General features: G+C 52.0%; 8 protein-coding genes across 8 annotated transcripts; 4 read left to right on the top strand and 4 right to left on the bottom strand.

Annotated features, from left to right (window-relative positions):
- Positions 1-73: 73 nt before the first annotated feature.
- On the bottom strand, positions 74-2,259 carry CPAR01_04474 (uncharacterized protein; the record flags this gene model as incomplete). The annotated part of the gene is made up of 6 exons (XM_060488754.1): positions 74-118; positions 171-937; positions 994-1,449; positions 1,513-1,639; positions 1,702-1,988; positions 2,058-2,259. The coding sequence occupies 6 exons, from the start codon at positions 2,257-2,259 to the stop codon at positions 74-76; spliced, it is 1,884 nt and encodes a 627-aa protein (XP_060352960.1).
- A 728-nt stretch (positions 2,260-2,987) lies between these two features.
- Positions 2,988-4,823, bottom strand: CPAR01_04473 (major facilitator superfamily transporter; the record flags this gene model as incomplete). The annotated part of the gene is made up of 1 exon (XM_060488753.1): positions 2,988-4,823. One exon carries the CDS (start codon positions 4,821-4,823, stop codon positions 2,988-2,990), a length of 1,836 nt encoding a protein of 611 aa, XP_060352959.1.
- A 2,638-nt stretch (positions 4,824-7,461) lies between these two features.
- On the bottom strand, positions 7,462-9,281 carry CPAR01_04472 (amino acid permease; the record flags this gene model as incomplete). The annotated part of the gene is made up of 2 exons (XM_060488752.1): positions 7,462-8,725; positions 8,866-9,281. The coding sequence occupies 2 exons, from the start codon at positions 9,279-9,281 to the stop codon at positions 7,462-7,464; spliced, it is 1,680 nt and encodes a 559-aa protein (XP_060352958.1).
- Positions 9,282-9,958: 677 nt separating this feature from the next.
- Positions 9,959-11,061, top strand: CPAR01_04471 (uncharacterized protein; the record flags this gene model as incomplete). The annotated part of the gene is made up of 4 exons (XM_060488751.1): positions 9,959-10,201; positions 10,623-10,689; positions 10,770-10,807; positions 10,858-11,061. The coding sequence occupies 4 exons, from the start codon at positions 9,959-9,961 to the stop codon at positions 11,059-11,061; spliced, it is 552 nt and encodes a 183-aa protein (XP_060352957.1).
- Positions 11,062-11,170: 109 nt separating this feature from the next.
- Positions 11,171-11,679, top strand: CPAR01_04470 (uncharacterized protein; the record flags this gene model as incomplete). Its single annotated transcript, XM_060488750.1, has 2 exons — positions 11,171-11,212; positions 11,353-11,679. The coding sequence occupies 2 exons, from the start codon at positions 11,171-11,173 to the stop codon at positions 11,677-11,679; spliced, it is 369 nt and encodes a 122-aa protein (XP_060352956.1).
- Positions 11,680-11,942: 263 nt separating this feature from the next.
- CPAR01_04469 (GMC oxidoreductase) lies at positions 11,943-13,769 on the bottom strand (the record flags this gene model as incomplete). The annotated part of the gene is made up of 1 exon (XM_060488749.1): positions 11,943-13,769. The coding sequence occupies one exon, from the start codon at positions 13,767-13,769 to the stop codon at positions 11,943-11,945; it is 1,827 nt and encodes a 608-aa protein (XP_060352955.1).
- A 2,722-nt stretch (positions 13,770-16,491) lies between these two features.
- On the top strand, positions 16,492-17,594 carry CPAR01_04468 (zinc-binding dehydrogenase; the record flags this gene model as incomplete). The annotated part of the gene is made up of 2 exons (XM_060488748.1): positions 16,492-17,253; positions 17,319-17,594. The coding sequence occupies 2 exons, from the start codon at positions 16,492-16,494 to the stop codon at positions 17,592-17,594; spliced, it is 1,038 nt and encodes a 345-aa protein (XP_060352954.1).
- A 1,451-nt stretch (positions 17,595-19,045) lies between these two features.
- CPAR01_04467 (uncharacterized protein) lies at positions 19,046-21,156 on the top strand (the record flags this gene model as incomplete). The annotated part of the gene is made up of 6 exons (XM_060488747.1): positions 19,046-19,323; positions 19,379-19,743; positions 19,804-19,910; positions 19,965-20,316; positions 20,376-20,696; positions 20,756-21,156. The coding sequence occupies 6 exons, from the start codon at positions 19,046-19,048 to the stop codon at positions 21,154-21,156; spliced, it is 1,824 nt and encodes a 607-aa protein (XP_060352953.1).
- Positions 21,157-21,815: the final 659 nt, after the last annotated feature.

Below are 21,815 nucleotides of genomic sequence, written 5' to 3'. Positions count from 1 at the left end.
TTTACCTAATCAATCCAATGACCTGGATTATTATCTGAAAAAGAGACTGCAATTAAAGCTCCCTCATTATTGTTCAGAGTGAGGCGATACCATACTTTTTCTTGATGATATCCGCAATCTGCACTGAAGTTAGTAATCGCGTACTTAAGCGCTCCAGATGCCCTTCTTACCTTTTCTCCAGAGGCATAAGTCGTTGCCGTCGGCGCTGCAGTCAACACCATGGGCCAATAACTAACATCAATAACCCTCAACCCCTTAACCCCATAAACCTGCATCTCCGTATCCACCACACCTCCTTCTTCCTTGGGTACCATAGCCGCAGTACAACACGAATGGGCGTTCGAAGGTGACATGTTCGCAGCCAGCAACGTCTTCATCTCTTCTTTGGAAGCGGTATCATACGGCGATGCCATCTTGGGCCCAAGAATCTTCATCGCCGGCGCAGACATGATCTCCTTCCCCTTCTCAAACAGCGCCACAGCGAGGTTGAAGTCAGTGGGATCAGAAGCAGTGCGAAAGTCAATGACGGGTTGCTGCAGCGGGTCCGTGGAGTTAATCTTCACCGACCCCCGGCTCAGCGCCCGGAGGAAGTAGAGCGTGATACTATTGCCGGTGCCCCAGTGGACCATGCCGAGGGGCACGTCTTGTCCTGCGAGCTGGTCGAGAACGATTTCCCGCTGCTTCTTGTAGCCTTCTTGAACGGATGCAGGGGTACCTGGAGCAAGATACTCGGTGGGGTCGTGGGACTTTGCAGTGGCGAGGATGTCGCGCCAGGAGGAGGTTGTGTTGGCTAGCGGCGGTACGGCTAGGTTTGTGCTCAGGGTTCTGACGATGGTGTACGCTCCCTGCTTCTCGGCGTTGTAAAGGGCGCGTTGTTCAGCGTCGTATGTTTTGTTGGTGTCTAGAGCTCCAGAGTTGGGGAAAACATTGTTTTCAACTGTGTTGTTCCCTTCAGTCACTATACTTTTGCTCTCGAATTGAAATGGTACCAACATGTGAAGGGAACCTTTAGTTCACCCTGATCCATAAAGTTCTCGCCGACCCCAGGCAGATCTGCAATGGTATCGATTCCAAAGCTCTTCAAGAATTTCTCTGGCCCAATGCCAGAAAGCTGTAGAATCTGTGGTGTATGGAGCGCCCCAGCTGCCAGCAGGACCTCCTTCTTTACGTAGACCTCGAGGTGCTCACCACCAGTTGAAGGTAGATACTCGAGACCAACGGCCCTCCTTCCCTTGAATAGGATCTTGGATACAGTGTGTCCAGCCAAGATGTGGTAGTTGGGACGAGAGTCTTTGACGCGTTGGTAATGATTGATCCGCGCGTGGCTCCGGGTCCGGGTTGTTGCGTCGGCGAGGGTGGGGAAGTTGAAGAGACCGACAGCCCGGTCGCCGCCATTGGGGTCCGGGGAAGGGGTGAGGCCGCTTTGTAGAGCAGCTTGCCAGAAGTTTTCTACGTGATTTTAGTGGAAATTACATGTCGGAACCCTACTCCTTTCTGTATTGAGATACATACCAGCACCGGGGAAATAATAATTGGGATACGAGGCACGGACAGGTCCGGTGTGGCCGTGAGCCGACTCTACCCACGAGATGTTGGCAGCGTCAGCAAAGTCTTGAGGCGGGGTCGTGAAATTCTCGCTCTAGCAAAGGTGTGATTAGCATTCCCAGTTCCATGCTGAATGTACATCCAGATAGAACTCACTTTCCGAAAGTACGGCAACAGGTCATCCCATCCCCAGCCTTTGGCACCCAGCTGCTCCCAAGCCGCATACTCTGACTTCCCACCGCGCACAAAGACCATGCCGTTGACTACAGAACCGCCACCGACTACTCGACCGGCAGGCACTGAAAAAACGCGGTTGTTCAACGCAGGCTGTGGTGCGCTGTTCAAGTTGGGCCAAAGGTATGGCACAGGGAAGAAGGCACCTGGGACGAGGACGCTGTCTTCATCCTTGTCGAAAGGCCCGGTCTCAATGACTAGGACTTTGACTATTTCACATGCATTAGGTGGAGAATTCACGTCTGAGGTAGATGAACTATGGCACGGTCTCTACTTACTGCTTGGGTCTCCGGTCAGCCGATCGGCAACGGTAAGGCCCGAGACGCCTCCGCCGGCAATGACGAAGTCATAATCAGTCGCGGCAACCGCATCTCGCGAGGCAATTGTGGCGTAGCGAGGGACCTGTAGTGCTAGTGAAGATGAGCTGAACGCCAGCAGTGCCAAAATGGCCTTCATGGGTGTTGTGAGAACACTAGGCATCTGGACTACCAGACTCAGACGAGGTTGAACGGGTTTCTTGAGGAGTTGAGGGGACAACAGCAGAGAGGAGCCGATGAAGAAGGAACGCGCCAAAGACTCTCTTTAAAGACGAGCTTCTCGTCAACGAGAATGGCAACGATCTCGCCATTGTCGCGATGCAGAAGCCCTGTACGTGCATATGCCAGTAAGCTGAAGTCTAAACGATGTTGCATGGGAGTAACTCAAGCCAGGAAAAGTCGCAGGAACGCCAATCGGAATGTGCTGCATGAGCTAGTTTCTAAGAACGATGGGGATGCTTAAGCCTAGAAAAGCGCGTGTTTGCTTTATTCTGTATAGGTAACGAATTGAAGTCGATCCTCAAATGAATATGAAGGGAATGACTGCATACAAGTCGGGTTGTTTCGTGCGGGGAAGGTCTCAAAGTGCGGTATCAATGGAGGCTGGCACAGACGCAAGTAAGCAGTTGCTACGTCAAGTCAGCCTTGGCATAGTCTGCATGATAAATAAGTGGCGGTTGTGGTTAATTGCAGATGTAACCAGACAGTGTGAGGGTTTATCGTGACTTGGGAAGAATATTAAATTACGACTATATCTTTCTGTGAATGGTATCTCTAACCACGATCTCTAAATGAAGACTCGACTCGTGTCTCGTACAGGGTTTCGGATATCCATAAATCAATTACGTGAACTCACTACATCGACAGTCTTGGTACATCCAAATTCGATGCTTAGATCTTGCTAGGCAGGCTGTCATTGTTCTCCGCAGGGCGGATCTGGACGTCGTCAACCGCAAGAGTTTGCTGGTCGTTCAACTTGGGGTTCCTCAGGAGGAAGGCGAACGCGATAAGAGGAACCGTCAAGCAGATACCAGTAATGGTAAGCAGACGCTGGACGTGCTGGTACGAGTCGATGATGGCTGCACGCTCGGGGGTTCCAACGGGGTACTCGGCGATGGCAACGAAAGGCTGGGCGTAGGTTACGGTAGCCAGAGAGTCATTGCCAAAGGGTGCAAGATTCTCTTGAAGGACGGAGGGCAAAACCTGAGTCCAAATAGCGCCAGATACTGTGTTACCGAAGGCAGACCCAATGTTATAAGTGGAAAGGTAAAGACCGGTCATGATTGCAAGGTGCTCGTGCTTCAGAGTGGTCTGGAGCGAGGCTTGCGCAGGATAGGGGAACATGCCACCTGCGATACCGAGAAGGACCTGGGCACCGATGACACCGCTTTGTCCGGCGGAGGTAGGAGAACCACGGTAGTGGATCAACAGACCGAAAGCGACCATGAAGAGCATGGTACCAGCGATGATAAAGTATTTGAGGCGGCGGACCTTGAAGACGATGAAGCCCAGGATAAAGCCGGTGATGACACTGCAGAAGGAGTACAGCGACGTGATCCGGGTAGCGGACGCAATGCTGAAGTCGAAAGCAACAATACAGACAGTGTAGAGGTAGTCTCCCTGCATGTACCAAGCCCAGTTGAGACCCAGTGCAATACCGAGAGGGGCCAGGATACCACGGTCGCGCATCAACTTGAAGGGAACGAGAGGGTGCTTGGCCTTCATCTCCCACACAGCGAAGACCGGAATGCAAAGGATACCAATGACGAGGGGGGCAATGACGTGAGCCTCGCGCCATGTTGTCGAGAAGCCACCGGCAATGGTGAGAGGAACCAAAATCAGGGCGAAGATGGCAATAACCAGGATGATACCAATGACATCGAGCTGCCAGAATAGCTCAATGAGGAACTTCTTGGGGCCGAGCATGCGGAAAGGAGATGAGTAAGAGTCGAGCAGTCCCTGCTTCCTAGCGCGGCGGCCGACAATGGACAGGCTGATGATGAGGGGAAGGGCACAGACAGGGTAGATGATACACCACATGCCGATACCCCACTGCCAGGTGCTTTCGCCGAGAACCTTGGCGGAGATGTTACCGCTGACCCAGGTGTTGATGATGAAAGGAAGCGCAGGAATGTAACTGAACAACAGACGGGCGCGGGTGGAGGTAATATCGGCGATGATGACCTCGACAAGCAGCATGATCATGGTGTAGCCAACCTGGTAGATAACGGCGCCGGCGGCGAATGCCTTAACCTCGGTGGCGCATGCCTCGACGATGGTGCCAACGACGTAGAAGATAACAGAGACGCAGATGAGCTCGACACGACCAAAGACATCGGCAATCTTGGCGGATGTGGGCTGGGCAGCAGCGGCGATGACGGAGCGCAGGACGTTAACCGTAGCCAGGAGGGAGTGCGTAGCGTAGCTGCTCGTGGCGGTGGGTTGGTAGGCGTAGCGGAGGGTTCCATCAAGACCGTAGGCGTAGGCGACTAGGAAGACGCCGAAGAAGATAAAGTAGCGGTCGGTGGTGGTGATGGCGGCAGAGAGGGCCTCGATTCTCGCAACACCAGGCGACTTTTCGCCGAAGATGTTGTTGGACTCATACGTGGGAGGAGGAGGGCTGTTTTGGGAGAGAGGAGCATTCTTCTCTGCCGAGGTGAGATCGGCTGTGGGCGAGACGATATCCGAAGGAGACTCAGTCTCCTTCTTACGACCAAAGAGACCCATCTTGAGTGACTACAATACCCAGATGAGATGGATGATAAGGAGAGCCTGGGATAAAGTTAGTACGAGAACAGAGAGTTTTCGGGAGAGAGTTGTAGTCGAGATAAAGCTGAATTTCGCAAGATCCCCGGATGAAGTCGGCGAAACTCCACTTCCGCGCCGGCAACCTTGAGGGACCTGACGGAAGGTGACGTTGAAAGACGGCGGCACTTACTCGGGAAGGAGTCGGGGCTCCGGTGACGTTTTGTGGTCTGTGGCAGGAGCTGCGACACACCGAAGGTCAATGCGCCGAGGTGAGCGTTGACCGAGAAGGTGAGGGATTCGGGGGCTAGGTGAAGGTCGCGTCTCTGAGTTTCGAGTCTGCTCAATTGCACAGAGCACACTGCGCAACTATTTGTTCACAGGCAAGAAGAGCAACGAGACGAGGTCGAGCTGATGACCTGACCGGGGATGGAATGAATTAAAGAGGGAGAAAATTCAGAGAGAGGATCCGCCTGCAGGGACGACAGGAAGGACAAGGTGGTGAGGTTACATCCAGGGCCCTTTTTAACTTTCCAGACATGGCGAATAGAGCTTTATCAATATCTCTCAGGCTCGCAGGCAGCCTGCACGCTGCCCAATCAAGGCCGCTCCATCCATCTTTGCCCATCGGAGCCATTTCGGTGGGCAGCCAGAGACTGGCACGACTGGGAACCTACGGGGAGGGGCGAACCACTGAGCCAGTCGATCCAGCCTGACGCAGCTTGCGCTAGCTGTGATGATTTTTTCGCATCTTGTCAGTTAACAGACTAGCGCCCCTTCGATCCCTAGCCCCGGGTCTTCAAGCCTCGGAGTTGAAGTCCTTGAATGTATCCAGCACTCCAGGTTGGTGGCGTGGAACTTGGTGGTGTCGGGATCAGGGACTCAAGCCATCAGAGAATTTTTTTTATCAGATCCATCTTATCTGATTTAGCGTGCGCCTTTCGCACCACAAACCGCTGCGATCGATACCGCAAACGGTAACGTCCTCCAAGCCGTCGTGGCGCATTCCACGATCCGCCCACCCATTCCTCGGCACGAAAGTTGCCAAGACAGAGGGTTTGAGTTGGTCTTTCTCTTTTGTCTCATTCTCACTCATCATCTCTTCTTCACTTGTGAAAAAGTACCGCCGCCAAAGAGAGGGCGTCAGCAGAACATCTGCTTGACTCGATCAGTCTACCCGCAGCCACCACCAACGACCTCGGCGCATTTTTGTCCAAAGGAAACTCCTGACTCTAGTCTTCTAGCCCATCTGATGGCTACAGCGTTGCTACCTCGTTGTGCGCACTATTTTGACGAGCAATTATTGCAATAAGCGTTAGGATCCTATTCCCAGTCTGCTACCTCGTAAAGGACCACAAATTCAAACCCAGTTCACCCCAAAAGTCGTCCACAAAGACAGCCCGCGAATTCAGGACCCTGTGTCTCTAATTCCGGCCCCCACTCTATGACCAATCTCCGCATGCTCCCGACTGGCTCAGGAACGGGGTGGCCAAGTGATCAGAACATCGGTCAACCCGGTCGCTTTTGACAAATGGATTTGCACCCGCGCGAGCCACGAGGCCGCCTTTGCGCCTGTCAGCACCACCGAAAAAGGGTTCCCGCCAAAGAAAGGACGGCAGCAGCCTCGGCGACTAGAGGTGGTTGATTCCTCCGTATGGGCGAAATCGGCTCATGTTCACGTTCAGAGTCTAGGTCTCTTGGCCTGTCCAGAGAATACACCCACCGTACGACCCTCTGTCATCGCTTCACTTGATTTTTCTGTTGCGGAACGCTGTCCACAAACCATTGATAATACTGTTCGTCCGGAACTTCTTTGCATTCAGGCTAGGGGGCCAGGACTTAGGATACCTACTCCAAGCTTCCCCCACAAGACGACTGCGAACATGTCGGCCGGTGGGCAGAGCTGAGATATAATCGCGCATGCCGCCAACACTACAAAAACGCCACAAATGATGCGTCTGACTGCCGTCTTTCCACTAGGCTACCGGTACTAGTCAGCGGCACTAACAGAAGTGCCGTCTGCATCAGTACATCATGGTCTCTGCAAAATACCTCGTTGTCAGGTACCTATTAGGCTTTTTCCTGGAATTCTACCTACAGCACTAACTAAGGATCTAATCTCTTCTCAAGGCAGGAGGGTCAAGAGACACATGGAAGAGACTATGCAAAACAAGAGGGTCGGCGGGATTTTGCAGTAGCATCGGAGCTGGGGTTCCAGGCGGCGCCCGAGCTCCCCGGCCACCGATCTGTGGGTATTGACCAGAGTGTCGGGTGCGCCAGGAATCTGGCTATTGATCAAAGATTCTCACTCGCGAAAAACTAGTTGCTCACCGCTGGGTCTGGGCTGGGGTCATGGGAATTTATGTTTCCACCGGTCTGGAACCTAAGAGGAAGTTCTCCAAAGGTCGGGGCTTTAGGAAATAGTTGTTTGCCGCGGCAAGTTTCTGGTCTAGATCCAACTCCCACCTAAGTCACCTCTTTTCAGCCCAACTCTCACGAGAATTTGTCGGCGAAGGAAGTACTAGCAGCGACGAAGAAGGTCAAGTGATCCATGCTTACTACGTGTACTGTGTGTACCGTCGTACGGCCTGCCACATCGCCGAAAATTGTGCGCCGCGCTTCACGCGATCCAAAACCAAATCCGTTCCAACCAGTTGCGAGGCTTCACCACCGGCCACGTCGGCTCAAGCCGATCAATCTCCGCCTTGCCCGACCAGATATCCATCTCGGAAATTTTCACAAACTTGGTCTTCTTGACAAACTTGTAGCCGAAGAACAGTGACAAGAAGATTGGAATGTCGATGTACGGCGGCAAAAACGTCTTGGCACTGAACCGCCCTGGGAAAAACGCATCAAACCCATTGAAGAACGCAACGACGAGACAGAAAACAATGGCAAAGTACGCGAGAAACGGCTGCATCGGGGCCTTGTACGACAACGTATCGCGATCAATACCATTATGTCGCAGGCACTGGTAGAACCGTAGGTAGGTATAGCACACGCTAGCCCACACAATCAGCGTGCTCACGGCGCTGAGGTTGCTGATCCAGAAAAACACCTCGGCGGCGCGATTGTTCACGTTGAGGTAGACCAAGCACCCCAGCGCCGATGTAGCAGCGACGCAGGCGTACGGTACGCCGAAGCGCTCCCACTTAAGGATCGCAGGCGCCTTGCCATCGAGTGCAGCAGCGTAGAGGACCCGCGTGGAGGCGTAGAAGAAGCTGTTGCCGGCGCTCCAGGCACTGCTGAGGATCACGCCGTTGATGATGGAGGGCAGCGTTCCGATGCCGGCGTTGCTGATAGCGATGACAAAGGGGCTCTGCGCGGCGCCGGGACTGCTGCTGCTGATTGCGTTGAGCAGGTTAGGGTCCTCTGAAGAGACGCACAGCCCGACGAGGAAGATGGCGAAGACATAGAATATCGCGATGCGCCAAAAGACGCGGCGAATTGCCTTTGGAATATTGCGGCGTGGGTTCTCAGTCTCGCCAGACGCGACGACGACCATTTCGCTGCCGCCGTAAGAGAAAGTAGCTTGGATGAAGACTTTCCAGAAGGCAAGGAAACGACCGAGGGCGCCGGGCCGGAGGTACTCATTCATAGGGCCGGGGTCGTGCCAGTAGCGGAAGCCGATGGCGTCTCCACTTGGCCCGCCACCCACGGTGATGATGAACATTAGGATGATGAGGCCGATGATTGTGGTGAGTTTGATGGCGCCGAAGAAGAACTCTGCTTCGCCATATATGCGGACCGGAAGACAATTTACGAGGACCATCGCTGCAAAGAAGATGGTGATGAGAGCGGCTTGTGGGATGGTGTGGTCCCAATAGTCGAGGATGACCACCGAGACGGTGACTTCGATCGGGACACCGATGGCGAATTGATACCTGTCTTAAGTTTAACATTGCAATACCCACGCCATGGCTCATACCAAGGTTGAAATTTCTTGACTCCCCAAGCGCAAAGCTGGGTAAGTATCTCTCCATTTCCGCAGACCAAGGGACATGGAGGATGAGAGCTGCCTTACCAATAATTCCACCCCAAAGTGAACCCCAACGCGGGATCAACGAACCGCGCAGCAAAGATTGGCACAGCTCCCGGAATCGGAAGCCATGCAGCCATCTCACCGAGGCAGTTGATCACGCAGTAGAGGTTGAACCCGGTTACCGCATAGCAGATGAAGGCGGACAACGGCCCGGCCAGCGACAGAACTTGGCCGCTGCCGACGAAAAGCCCAGTGCCGATGGCTCCCGATAGAGCCAGAAACTGAACATGCCGCGACTTCAGTTTTCGTTCAAGTGTTCCGATGTGCTGAAGCTCTTGTTCTTGCTTGATGTCCGCTACTGTGCCGCTTCTCCTTGTCGTCGCTGGCTGGATATCGATGTGTGCGGGGTGTCCTGCTCTCTCTGGCCTCCCTTCTAGCTTCTCTCTGGTAGTCTCCATCGGTTCCGTGCGTCTCTGGCAATGGGGAATCAATTCTAAAGCTTGTAGAGGTGTAAATGATTGTGCTTCTCAACTTGAGGCGCCATCCGACAACATAAGATCTGTTTCTCTCGAAGACAAACAGGGTACACTCAAGCGGGTGCATTAAACAGTAAGGAACAATTTTAAGTAGTAGCAACAAGCGTAACACGATTTCCGTTTATCGCTTACCCGGTTTCCCCAATCGTCTCTCTCCTACCTCTATGGATCACGGGTTTGGCTTGCAGATCTCTGCATTCTGATCCTGCACAAGCGGCACATGCGCAATTGAAAGTGCGGGGTTGATAGGAAACCACCTTTCGATGGGCAAACAGCGCCAGAACAAGACAGGATGACAGTGACGGTCATACTGAAAGAGCACAACGGCACAAACACCCAGCTGTGGTGTACTTATCAGAGCATCTACAGTCGTGGAGATAATTAGCTTATAGGATCCCATCAAATTTCATCATAATGTAAAGATCCCACGAGACCTGGGTCCAACAAGGCCAGGCACTTTCGACATGATACTCCTTTGTACTTTAGCTATATATGGGTCCATGATCCGAACTATTTTATCACTTGCGCACATCTATGCATATAAATATATATATATCGAGGGCGACCCCGAGTGGAAGTACTATCCCTCGGCCATTGTGATGCCGGCGTCCGTCCTCGACCAGACGTTCAAGGTCGTCAAGGAGAACTTCTATCACCTCTTCAAGGTGCATGTGTTCTACCAGACGCCCAAGACCGCGCCCAAGCACAGGGTGAAAGAAACCTTGGAAAAGACTAAGGGCCTTGTCAAGTTCTTCGACCGCTTCAAGGCTGAGCGCCACAAACCCGAGACCGCGTGGAACATTATACTCATGTCTTACACCACGAATAATCGCCGACTCAACGTACAATATAGTCAATTACCAGTACATGATATTCCGATTTAATCTTTCTAGCTTCTGATCATGTCCTGAATCATGCGCTGCCTTTCTTATACACTCAGTCACATTGCATAGAACCGTGCTCATAGTAAGTAAGGTCACAAGCTTAGACGCCGGGCGAGGTTTTGGTGCATCGAACCGTCAAGGGCTCCAAAATGTACCACCGACCACAACGAGATCAATCCCACCCTGCTTTGGGTCCCTTGGATTCTCGATTATAACAACATCGAGGAGAGCAGAATTATCACTACATCTTCAGTGAAGGCCCGGAGAGCTTCTTTACTCCAGCAGACAGGTTCTCTCACGACTCGCCTGGATGTTTTACCTAGACTTTCACCTACCTAATCTATTCACTCGGCAAGGTGACTCCACTTGCATTCTCAAGGTCGTAGACCCTCTCAATGAAGCTCGTCTGGAGACGACTTGTATGGAAGCCACTTCCCTGGAACTTCGTAAGTACGGGTGGTATTGAGAACCAAGAATGGACGTTCTCACTGAGACCATCTCGAATACACCTCCCGGGCCCAGCTAGGAATTATTGGAGCTGATAGTCCCCCTGACATCGAGTCGGTGAGATAATGTGAATTTCCTTAACAAACTTCCATCTGACCTCTTATCAGGAGAATTGTTCCAACTTTGGCTTGCAGTGCCAGGTCATTGGACGTCTCTGGCGTTTGGGCCAGAAGGGGGAGGTGTCCTGGAAAATCCTCCAAACCCAGTCTACTTTTGACCCCTGGCTTAAGACCAAGAACATGAGGGCGTACGTGAGCACCGTCGAGGCGGAGGCTGCTATCGATGCTCGCATCACTACATCTAGTAGGTGAGATAATATGAATTTCCTTGACGAATTTCCATCTGACCTCTTACCAGGGCCCTACCATTACCAGAAATTCTCTGTCGTCAACACCAGCGAAAATGCTGTACTGAGACAAGATGGGCCATAAGCTTTTCAACGCCAACGCCAGCGCCGGTGCCGTGAGATGAGCCTCCATTTTCTTTCTTCCTTTGAGTTCCTTTTTATCAGCACCTCCATTCCCCTCACGTCTCATCACATCAGCTCGGGGAAGTAGGCCACACCACCATAAAAACATCCGAGGCTAACAACAGATGAATAGAACGAAGAGAGCGACAAGGCTTTCGGCGACAGGGAGCCTTCAGGTGACTCTTGCGCCCAAGGCGACTGCGAATTTTGCGAGCTGACTGACGACTCTATCACTACGATCGACTCTGATCTCTATATGACTTTGCACTCCGTCAACCAAAGCATTGGTCGTCGTGAAAAGGTGCGAATGGCCAAGGAAGCTATTGCAGAGAACCAGAGTCGTGTGCATTTTCTCAAGTACGAGACGGAATACCTCGAGAGAAACCAGTCGGAAATCGAGTGCAGAGAGTCCGACTGCAAGGCTATTCAAGAGTTTATCGAACACATGGAAAATCACTGAGGCATGTCACTGAGCTCCTACCTGGCTATCGACTAGGCAATCTTGCATGAGCAGCGTGACCGCGCTCTTCAACATTGGGTACCTTACAGATGGATAGAAGGAATTACTCGAATTGGTCATCATGAATGGCCAGTGATATGGCTTGGAAATAGGGAGAAGCGATATGCTGCATCACACAGTTAGGGCCACCGGAAGATACCACAGGGGCCTAGTCACCTAGTGACCATAGCTAATTCAACACAGCACCAATGAATGTGATTTGTTCAACGACCAATAATTATGTCCTCCGCAATCTTCTCTGCCAAAGCGTACACAGAAGACTGAGGGTGTCCCGGCAGAGCAAATGGAAAAGCGCTCGCATCAGCGACTCTCAGCCCCTGGACACCAAACACACGCCCGCGGCTGTCTACCACCGCCTTGCCCGATGTGACGTCTTCCTCTTTTCCCATGGCAGCAGTGGACACAGGATGCCACACTTGCCCCACGTTAGCCCTCACATACTCCAGTATCTGTTCGTCGGTCTGCACCGAATCTCCTGGGAGCAGCTCAGGGCCAGTCTTGAATCCGGGAGTATTGGCGAATGGTGAGGCCCAAGCCGTACGTAGCCGCTTGACGGCCGTGACAGCTATTTCTACATCGGCGGAGTCGGATAACCAATTCAAGTTGATGACCGGCTTCGCGTCAATGGAAACTGACGATATAGTGACGTTACCGCGGGAGAAAACGAGAGGGAGGTAAGCAGCGAGAGTCCCGCTAGTTTGTCCTGGCCCAGTTGAGAAGGATCCTACGATGAAGGAAAGCTGGGGCCAGTCAGAAGGAACCGAAGCAAGCTTGTCGCGAGTTGTTTGCGTGAGATTGGCGAGAGTAGAGTTGGGAAGCCGCTCGTGCGCCAAAAAGCCTGCAGCGGAACTGTAGGGACCGGTGCCAAATTTGAGATACTCTTCGACGAAGCCTGGGTTGAGGGCTGGATCATTAGTGAGAGATTGTGCAGAAGGCGTGCTAACGGGGTACGCGACGAAGATCTGGATTGGATCTTGCAAGTTCTGTCCCACGCCGGGGACGTCGGCGATGACCGGGATCGAGAGGGCCTCCAGTCTTTCGCGAGGACCAATTCCAGAGACCTGGAGAAGTTGCGGAGAGTGAAACGTGCCAGCGGTGAGGATGACTTCTTTATTAGCAGACAGGGTGAACTCGACCCCTTGGGAGTTGACGCTCACACCCACAGCCTTGGTACCATCGAACAGGATCTTAGTTGCCAGAGTGTGAGTGTACACAAAAATTTCAGTGTCCTTGATAGCCTGTCGTAGGAAGCTGCTTTCGCTCGTAGATCGCTGCGCCTTTTCCGGCTCGATCGTCGAAGGCACCCACGCGCCGTATCCCGTCAGCTTGCCACTGCTGAATCCCTTGGGGCTGATACTCAGCCCGAGGCTCAGAACCACTTGAGCAAGCCACGTCAGCGTCGGGTCGACCCAGTTGTTCCAAGAAACCTGCAACGGGCCTCCCTGCTCGTCGTAGTCACTAGGATCGAACCGCACAGTCGCATTCGTGTTCTGCCTCTTCTCCTCGTTTGGCGGCGTGAGGTCGATAGAGCGCTTGAAAAACCTGAGCATATTCTCCCAACGAAACATCTCATCGCCAACTGTCTCGGCCCAGAGGTCATAGGACCCTTTTGTCCCGCGGATATACGACATGGTGTTGATCGCCGAAGACCCTCCAAGCGTTTTCCCCTGCGCATAGTGCACCCGTCGGCCTCCGGCGCCTGCGATCGGTTCCGAGACCAGGGACCAGTCCATCAGGGGCTGCGGTGTGAACTCTGGCGATGGATCGATGAAGGCGATGCCGGTCAGCGAGAGGAGGGGCACGACACTGTTGTTGCCATTTTCGACCTCGTAGAAGCCGCCAGCCTCGACTACAGCAACGGAGGCCGAGGTTGCGGCGAGGCGCGACGCGATAGTTAGGCCGGCGGTGCCGCCGCCGATGACGATGTAATCGTAGCTTGCATTGCGGCCGGGGTACCCAAAGGCCGAGGAAAAGATGCGGTCTTGCGCCGCCACGAGGCTCACGAGCGACAAGATGAAAGCCCTCAGCATTATGTTGTGGAGGGGGGGTTTGTCGCTTGAAACTTCAGTCGACGAGCGCGTCTTGCTAAAAGAATCTTGAAGAAGTGAGCCGAGCTAAACTCTCTGGGGAAGTCCATGATGAAGGTCAATGACTTGAGTCTATACTTATGTATACCCTCTGAGTTGCATCATCGTACGTGGGATCCATCATGGATTGAGTCGCCGGAACGCGACTCGTATGCGCCATTACTGTGGAATTAGGCTAGCATGCTTAAATATCCCTGAAGATGTGCTACACGGGCGTCGTAGGGTTGGTTCAGAAGTGCTGTAAGGCCGGTTCGGATACTGCTGTTGCATTTAGCCAGCTGTCAGATTCGATAGTCTCTGGTCCCCCAGCAAGACGTCAGCACGGCGTAGGATTTCCTCTCGGGCATGGTGACAGATTGGGGGATGAATACTGGAGGGATTGAAGGGAAAAACGGGCCGTCGCTTAGTGGATGGGGTACGTTAGTTACATTGCGCGCTGACGGATCCCACACCATGCTGTTTTTTGGTTACTGGTCACTATGGTACCAGTATGTCAAGCAACAGAGCATGGTCTGACAAGTCTAGGCCACGAGTTGATGGTTGGGTATCTATTGTAATTTGAGAGAAGCTATTTTCGTTGTTGAGAGACTAAGGGGGTTCTCGAATCCGCAAGAAGTCAGTAAGGGATTTAATTGGAAGACAGAAACAAGGACGTAAAATAGGAAGATTATTCTCACAAAGCAAGAATCAAAACTGATGGCTGCCGACCGCAATGGACGTGACTGACCTTGTACAACCTTATCCTTTCAGCCCACCGTTCATTGAGCTACTTACGCAGGTTGGCCATTCCCTGGCCTAAGGCTTTCTGCCCAGTGAGAGGCACAGCAACTACTTACTAAGTAAAGTACTTTAGATAAGCCGCATCTCACCTGCATCTCGTAATCTGACCATGTCAGGCTTCCTCATTCTGTTCCCCCATACTGTATCCAACCATATCGATATCATCACTTTCAGAGCGCGGATCTCTCACGTGGCGGACGGAAGCGGACCTTAAACCTCGCCAAAGTCAAATCGCCCGTGACAAAGCTATAGCAGGGTTCATGGAGCCACTCGTCAATGATATGAACCTGGAAATCCGAGATACCCGGAACGACCGACCGGAACGAGACGGGGAGCACGATGGCCTGGCGGCGCGAGCAAATTTGAACCGTCGAGACCATGACCATATTCCGATGGCACCAGTAGAGCATCTGCAGCCGGGCAGGATGAGCTTTCCCGTATACTTGGTGCTTTTCTCACTGGCAGTAATTTGCCTCGTCATGACAAAGGTCGCCTTGGATGCTTTTCTTCCCCCAATCAGGGCAATATTGGACGGATGGAGCGGCCTCGCAGGTCTTCACTTGAAAACGGGCGGCAGCATGACGCGGATGTCCAAGTGGAAATGGACTTTCGGGAGAGCTTTCGTGTGGTTGTTAGGGGTCGGCACATGGACGACGGTTGAGATTTACTTCGGCCCATGTCGATACTATCTTCTGGCTTGGCGATTCTGGTTTTCGATAGTGTCGGTCTCTTTAGTTTCGTGGTTTCTTGGCAGCGCTGAGGAGTTGATTGTGACGAGATGGTCTTCCGTGGGACTAGTGCATGGGGAGTTGGCGGCGTATCTGGCGGTCTTCCACTTGATCAGGCACGCAGACTTGGATGGGTTTTGCTCAAAAGCGGCTTGTTGGTAGAACAAGAGGTCCCGGAGAGATATCATAACACCCACAATATGATCGAGATGATGACTCGAACTAGATAGACAGGAAACCGAAGAGTGCATGCAAGTGAACTGTTTTACGGAGCTGGATATGACTAAGTATCCCATCGAGTGCTACAAGGCGACAGTACAATGGTCTCCAGCTTTTCTCCAAATTCTCCGAGATATAAATTTTTTGATTTGCGGATATAGTAGAAATCAATCGGAATAACGCCTAATTAGTTCTTCCCCCGCACTCGGATGTACTGTCGCCGTGCAACACTCGATGGGATATATTCTTAGTCCACATCAACCTCCACAGTACAGGAACCCAATTACAGCAGCCTTACTTTGAATTCTTATCTTTACTTAACAAATTCGCAATACAAAAAACCTCTTAGCACTTTAACCTAGAATCCAAATGCGCTAACGAGCTGTCAGAACTCGGCAGAGATGCGATCTAAGAGGACAGGGTATGATCTTAGAGTGCTTACATGCCATGTCAGCTAGCCAAGTAACTTGGCGAATCACAGTCGGCTCAAATTCGCAGACCTCATCATCAGTCAGCTGGTTTGTGAATAGCCTCTCATCTCGAAGACACTCTGTGGCGATTTGCCATGGACCATCGTTGTGGCCGTTGTCGCACAATAGTTTTCGTGATGATTAAGCAACAGCACGTCATATTTAGTGCACCTTACTCGCGTGTCACTTTCCAAAGCATCGTAGTCGAGAAAAGGCGGGGTGAGGCGTGGAACGCGCGGGGTTGGTTCTCTTTATCGGCGTTAATATCCTTACAAATCATAGCCAACATACCTCGGCACAACTTTCTGCCCACAACTACGTCAATGCAGTTTTAATTGAAAGACTATTTCTTGACGTTCGGTCTCCTAGTTATCAGACACTAATTACTGGCTTTTGGAACATCCTCAAGCTCACATTCCAAGAGCACGCACTTCATCTAAGAAGCTCCTCCAAACCACGACATTCATCATGACCCAAAACAAGACCCTCATTTTCAAGAAGATCCCTACCGGTCTCCCGGTAGCGGGGGAACACCTCACCATCGAGGACCGCCCCATTGACCTCAACGATGCTCCCGAGGGCGGCCTGGTCATCGAGGTCCTCTATGCCTCTTTCGACCCCTACCAGCGTGGCCGTATGCGCGACGCCGGCACAAAATCATACTCCCCCGCCTTCGAGCTCAACGGGCCCGTCACCAACAGCACAGTCGGCAAGGTTCTCAAGAGCAACAGCCCCGACTTTGCCGAGGGCGACCTCGTCTACTCCCATACTCCCATCGCTCAGTACGCCCGCGTCACACCTCAGATCCTGCAGCAAGGCCGCAAGGTGCAGAACCCCCACAACCTGGACCTTGGGCTCTTCCTTGGACCTCTCGGAATGCCGGGTCTGACCGCCTGGTCCGGCCTGCACAAGATTGGACAGCCGAAGAAGGGCGAGACCATCTTTGTTAGCTCGGCTGCGGGTGCTGTCGGCCAGCTCGTCGGCCAGATTGCCAAGCGGGAGGGACTTACCGTGATCGGTTCCGTCGGTTCAGATGAGAAGCTTGACTTCATCACCAAGGAGCTTGGCTTCGATGCCGGATTCAACTACAAGAAGGAGAAGCCCGCCGAGGCTCTTCCCAAGCTGGCCCCCAACGGAATAGACATTTACTTTGAGAACGTCGGTGGAGATCACCTCGAGGCTGCCCTCACCAGCATGAACACCGAGGGCCGCATCGCTGTCTGTGGCATGGTAAGTAGTGGAATTGAGACTTTGATACCTACATGGACTTGAATAGGACGCTAATGCGTGGACAGATCTCGAACTACAACACCCCTGCCGATCAACAAAAGGGCATCAACGGCTTGATGCAGCTCGTTACCAAGCAGATCACCCTCCAAGGTTTCCTCGTGGGTAACCCCAAATTTGGCCCCGCCCACTTCAAGGATCACCAGGAGAACTTGCAGAAGTGGCTGTCTGAGGGAAGCGTCAAGTCCAAGCTGGCGGTTACTGAGGGCATCGACAACGCTGCTGATGGTTTGATCGGCATGCTTACCGGAAAGAACTTCGGGAAGGCTATTCTTAAGCTTTAATGAACCATATCGTAACGTTTAAATGAAAATGAGAGTTATGACTGATAATATCTCTCGTGCAAAATTTGGTTCCATTGCTAGCTGAGTCGTTTCAAATAATGGTGGCTACGCAACTCAGGTTATGTCGCAGAAGGAGTTCTTACTCCGCCCGCTCTTCTTTGCTTCACGAGTGCAAGTCTAGGCCGGCTCACTGCAAACTGTGGGATTGAAAGTCTCGTCCATCACGAGCGGAGATTCGATATCAGTCTGTTTTCGAAAGCTGAGATTGAGTATTGTTTTTGGCTCATGCTTGACGTGAGACACGAAGTTGCTGGAGAGTCGAAATGAGTTCGGCTCCCCAAGACCGGGTTGTCTAGATACGACATTCATTGCTGCTCGAACAAGGATTTTCCGTTTCTCGCAGATCACGCCGTGTATGTTTACCCTCGGAAACAAAACCGCCCAAGTACTTTGGCTCAAGGCTCGCCAAATTCGAGGGTCCGCAGCTGCTGACATGGAAGTGGAGAGACTCAAGAACCCCGTGGGTATCAAATAGTCCAATATCAACCGACTAGCGATTTAAGCTTAAAACTTGGCCAACGTCATTTCCGCAAGCGAACCCTTGCCCGCCGAGAAACACCAAGCGACGACCAAGACAACACCAAGACTAAAAAAGGGTCTTACTCTTCCCATAACCTTTCAGCTTGCTGCAATTATTTTTTGTCCAGGTCAAAGGAAGAAAAGTTTTGGGCCGCCCAGCCTCGGCTTACTCTTTTGGGCAACCCGTGCGGGAGGATGTTGGCTCTTCGGGCTCGGCGATGATTTTCGCGATCCACTGCCGGAAGTCAGCTGGCTATCGACTGATATCATGAAGACATGTTCTCTAGTATTCGAGTCATTTCACTTATTGTATTTCAGAGATTGACCAGAGCTCATCGTTGTCGAAGAGCTCAACTACCTTCACAGGCCTGTCTAGATCTGTATCTGCCTCGCCGAAGGATGGCGAAAAAAGAGAAAGGAAACGTCGAAATTCGCAGTCATTGAAACGAAAGTAGCATTGTGAAAGAGATTTGGCTAGTCAACCGACGACATGGCATCGGACCGTTTCCTGCAGTTGGCTAGAGAAATCAACCAACGGCGCTTAACCACCAACACCCAAGACATTCACCCGGGGAAAGATGTGGGTAGCGCTGTTCCAAGACGCAAAGTCTCCATATCGATGTCTCTTGTTCGTCTGTCAGCTTTCCCAACTCTCAATATGACCTCAGCCAAGTCATCCTTTACCAAGTACCGTCTCATCGGTGGCCAACGATGTTGGTCAAGACGCTAAGCCGTGAGTCAGAAGTGAGCAAGTACAAAGCTGGACGCACATCCTGCAGCCACGCTTTCCCCAAGACCTTCAAGCTTCGATTGATCGTCCACCACTACACGCAATTTCCAACTTGTCGACTTGGGTCGGTATCGGAATAAACATGGCCGAGCACAGCACGGCTGTTGAGCCCAATATGACCGAGAAACAGGAAAAGCGCGAACAACCCAGCGACAGTGGCAGCCGAACGCCGTCATCGGTCGACAGCAGCCGCGCCGTCGACCAGAAATCAAAGTCGCCTGGAGGCTTGATGAAATTCTTCGCCAAGATGGGCGATCTGCCAGAGTGGGGGTTCCGCGGGAAACGTCTCGAGGGCAAGCTGCTCAACTGGAGTATTGGATTCATCGCGTCTTGCGGTTTCTTGATGTTTGGTTATGATCAGTACGTGTCCTTCGCTCCAACCTTTAGGAAACCAGGTTCTAATACTAGTATCCAGAGGTGTCCTTAGCTCGCTTCTGACTCTCGATGACTTTCAGAGGAGCATTACCTTGATGACGCCCCTGGACCAGTCAAACGCCCTTTGCTGGCTCGACTACCCCGAAAATACCCAGCGAGACTACAGCCAGTGCACCGGTGACCCGAACACGCAAGCTGCAGCCGTGGCCGTCTATCAGATTGGGTGCTTCCTGGGGGCTTTCCTGATCCTCTTCTACGGAGAGACCTGGGGTCGCAAGTCGTCCACGTTTTGGGGTAGTGCAATCATGATCTTTGGCACCATTCTGCAGGCTGGAGCGCATGAATACGGACTGTTTTCGGCTGGAAGAATCATCGGAGGGGTTGGAAATGGAATGGTCACATCAAGTAAGACCACTCGCAGTCCTTTCTCTTGTCTACTAAGGTCATGACCTAACCAAAATGCAGCTATCCCAACGTGGCAATCGGAATGCGCTCGACCTCATCAGCGCGGATTCCTCATCACGCTCTCTGGCGCTCTCATTTCTGGTGGTATCATGATTGCATACTGGGTGGTAAGTTCTTTTGCCCCACAACTGTCTCATTTACGCGGACTAATGTTGCAATAGGATTACGGATTCTACTTCCTCGAAGGCACCGTCCGCTGGCGGTTCCCTGTAGCTTTCCAGTCATTCTTCACGATCATCGTCATGATTGGACTCCTCTACCTTCCAGACTCGCCCCGGTGGCTAGCCATGAAGGGCCGTATGGAAGAAGCTCGTGAAGTGACGTCTCGCCTTCTTGGTAAACCTATTGATGACGAGGAAGTCACCCTCGAAGTCAAAGCCATTCAGGACGCCCTCGAGGTTCAGAGTCAAGGTGGGGGTTTCAAGTACAAAGAGCTCCTAACAAACGGCCCTTCGCAAAACTTGAGGAGGACTCTGCTCGGCATTGCCGCACAATTCTTCCAGCAGATCTGCGGTAGGTCCAGTCGGGACAACTGCCCGTTATTGGACTTTTTGACTAATACGTTCCCACAGGTATCAATCTGATTACTTACTATGCTGGCTTTTTGTTCGAGAATTCTCTTGGCTTTGGTCCCGAACTTTCTCGACTTCTCGCCGCTCTCAATGGCACCGAGTATTTCCTAGCTTCACTGGTTGCTTTACCACTAATTGAGAGAACTGGTCGGCGCAAGCTGATGCTTTTCGGCGCATTCGGCATGATGGCATCAATGGCGATCCTGGCCGGCACTGTCTCAACGGGCACAGTTGCAGACAACGGAGCCCCTAATCTTGAGACTCGCTATGGTGTCACCGCAACAGTCTTCCTCTTTGTCTTCAACTCATTCTTCGCTATCGGTAAGCCCCTCTCGCCACTACCAAGACCTCTTTATGATATCACACTAATGTTCAAGCAGGCTGGCTTGGAATGACTTGGCTCTATCCTGCCGAGATCACCAACCTCCGAATCCGCATCCAAGCCAACGCCCTTTCCACCTGCTCCAATTGGCTTTCCAATTTCCTGATTGTCATGATCACACCCCCTGCTTTTGCAAACTTGGGCTATCGGACATACGTGATGTTTGCGGTCTTCAACGCCGCCATCATCCCCTGCGTGCACTTATTTTTCCCTGAACCCAAGGGACGAAGCTTGGAGGAGCTTGATGTTATCTTCGCCAGCGCGCACGCCGACAAAGTCAATCCTGTCAAACGCGCCAGAGAGATGCGTCACGTTGAGGGGAGAGAGCTTGAGAACGAGCTGGAAAAGTATTTTGGCTCAAGCGAGATGGTAGAGGATGCTCGTCCTATGATGCACTAAGATTAGCGAGAGTCATTGTATATAGGCTCTTGAGAGTACTATGTTTCACTTCCATTATTCACACCTGAGATACCGACTTTGCTAATACTGTTCAATTAACTATTCCCATATGACGTAGGGAAGAATTTGACATGCTCAATGACAAATGAAAAGACTTCGCCTTGAGCTTCCAGTCTTACTTGGGAGATCCGCAGCTTAGGTAAAACCTTGCTTCCATGAAGCGCATGGGGGTGCTGTTCTTTTTCCCGTTCCTAAGTATCAATGTAGTCCAATGATAGTCTCGATGTTCCAGACTTCGACGCCTTCGAAGCCTTGGCGAGACAATAGCCTTGTCTCTGAAACAACTCGCAACAAGGCTATCGTCTTTGAGAACAGTGAGCAGCCCTCGGGTTTACTGGCCTGTTTTCTTTGCCAATTCATTTGCACCTTGACAAAGGTTATTGTTTTGTTTCCATTGAATCCGATGTAAGTATTGCCTTAGCGTTTCTTTCGTAGAGAACGAAGGATTATCGGTCACCAACAAAGACTGAGTGGGAAGGTGTGTGTCATTGTTTCTAATGTCTAGCAACGCAATAGACTTGTTCAGTCTCTGCCATATCGTGCTACTTGTATCATATAACTAGGCTCAACATCGTTGATCTAAGACATTCGGATTTTTG

This window comes from Colletotrichum paranaense, assembly GCF_030867605.1.
Source record: "Colletotrichum paranaense strain IMI 384185 chromosome Unknown Scaffold_3.1, whole genome shotgun sequence".
Lineage (NCBI taxonomy): Eukaryota > Fungi > Ascomycota > Sordariomycetes > Glomerellales > Glomerellaceae > Colletotrichum > Colletotrichum paranaense.
Note: the sequence above shows the minus strand (reverse complement) of the source record. Positions and strands in the feature narration are given on the sequence as shown.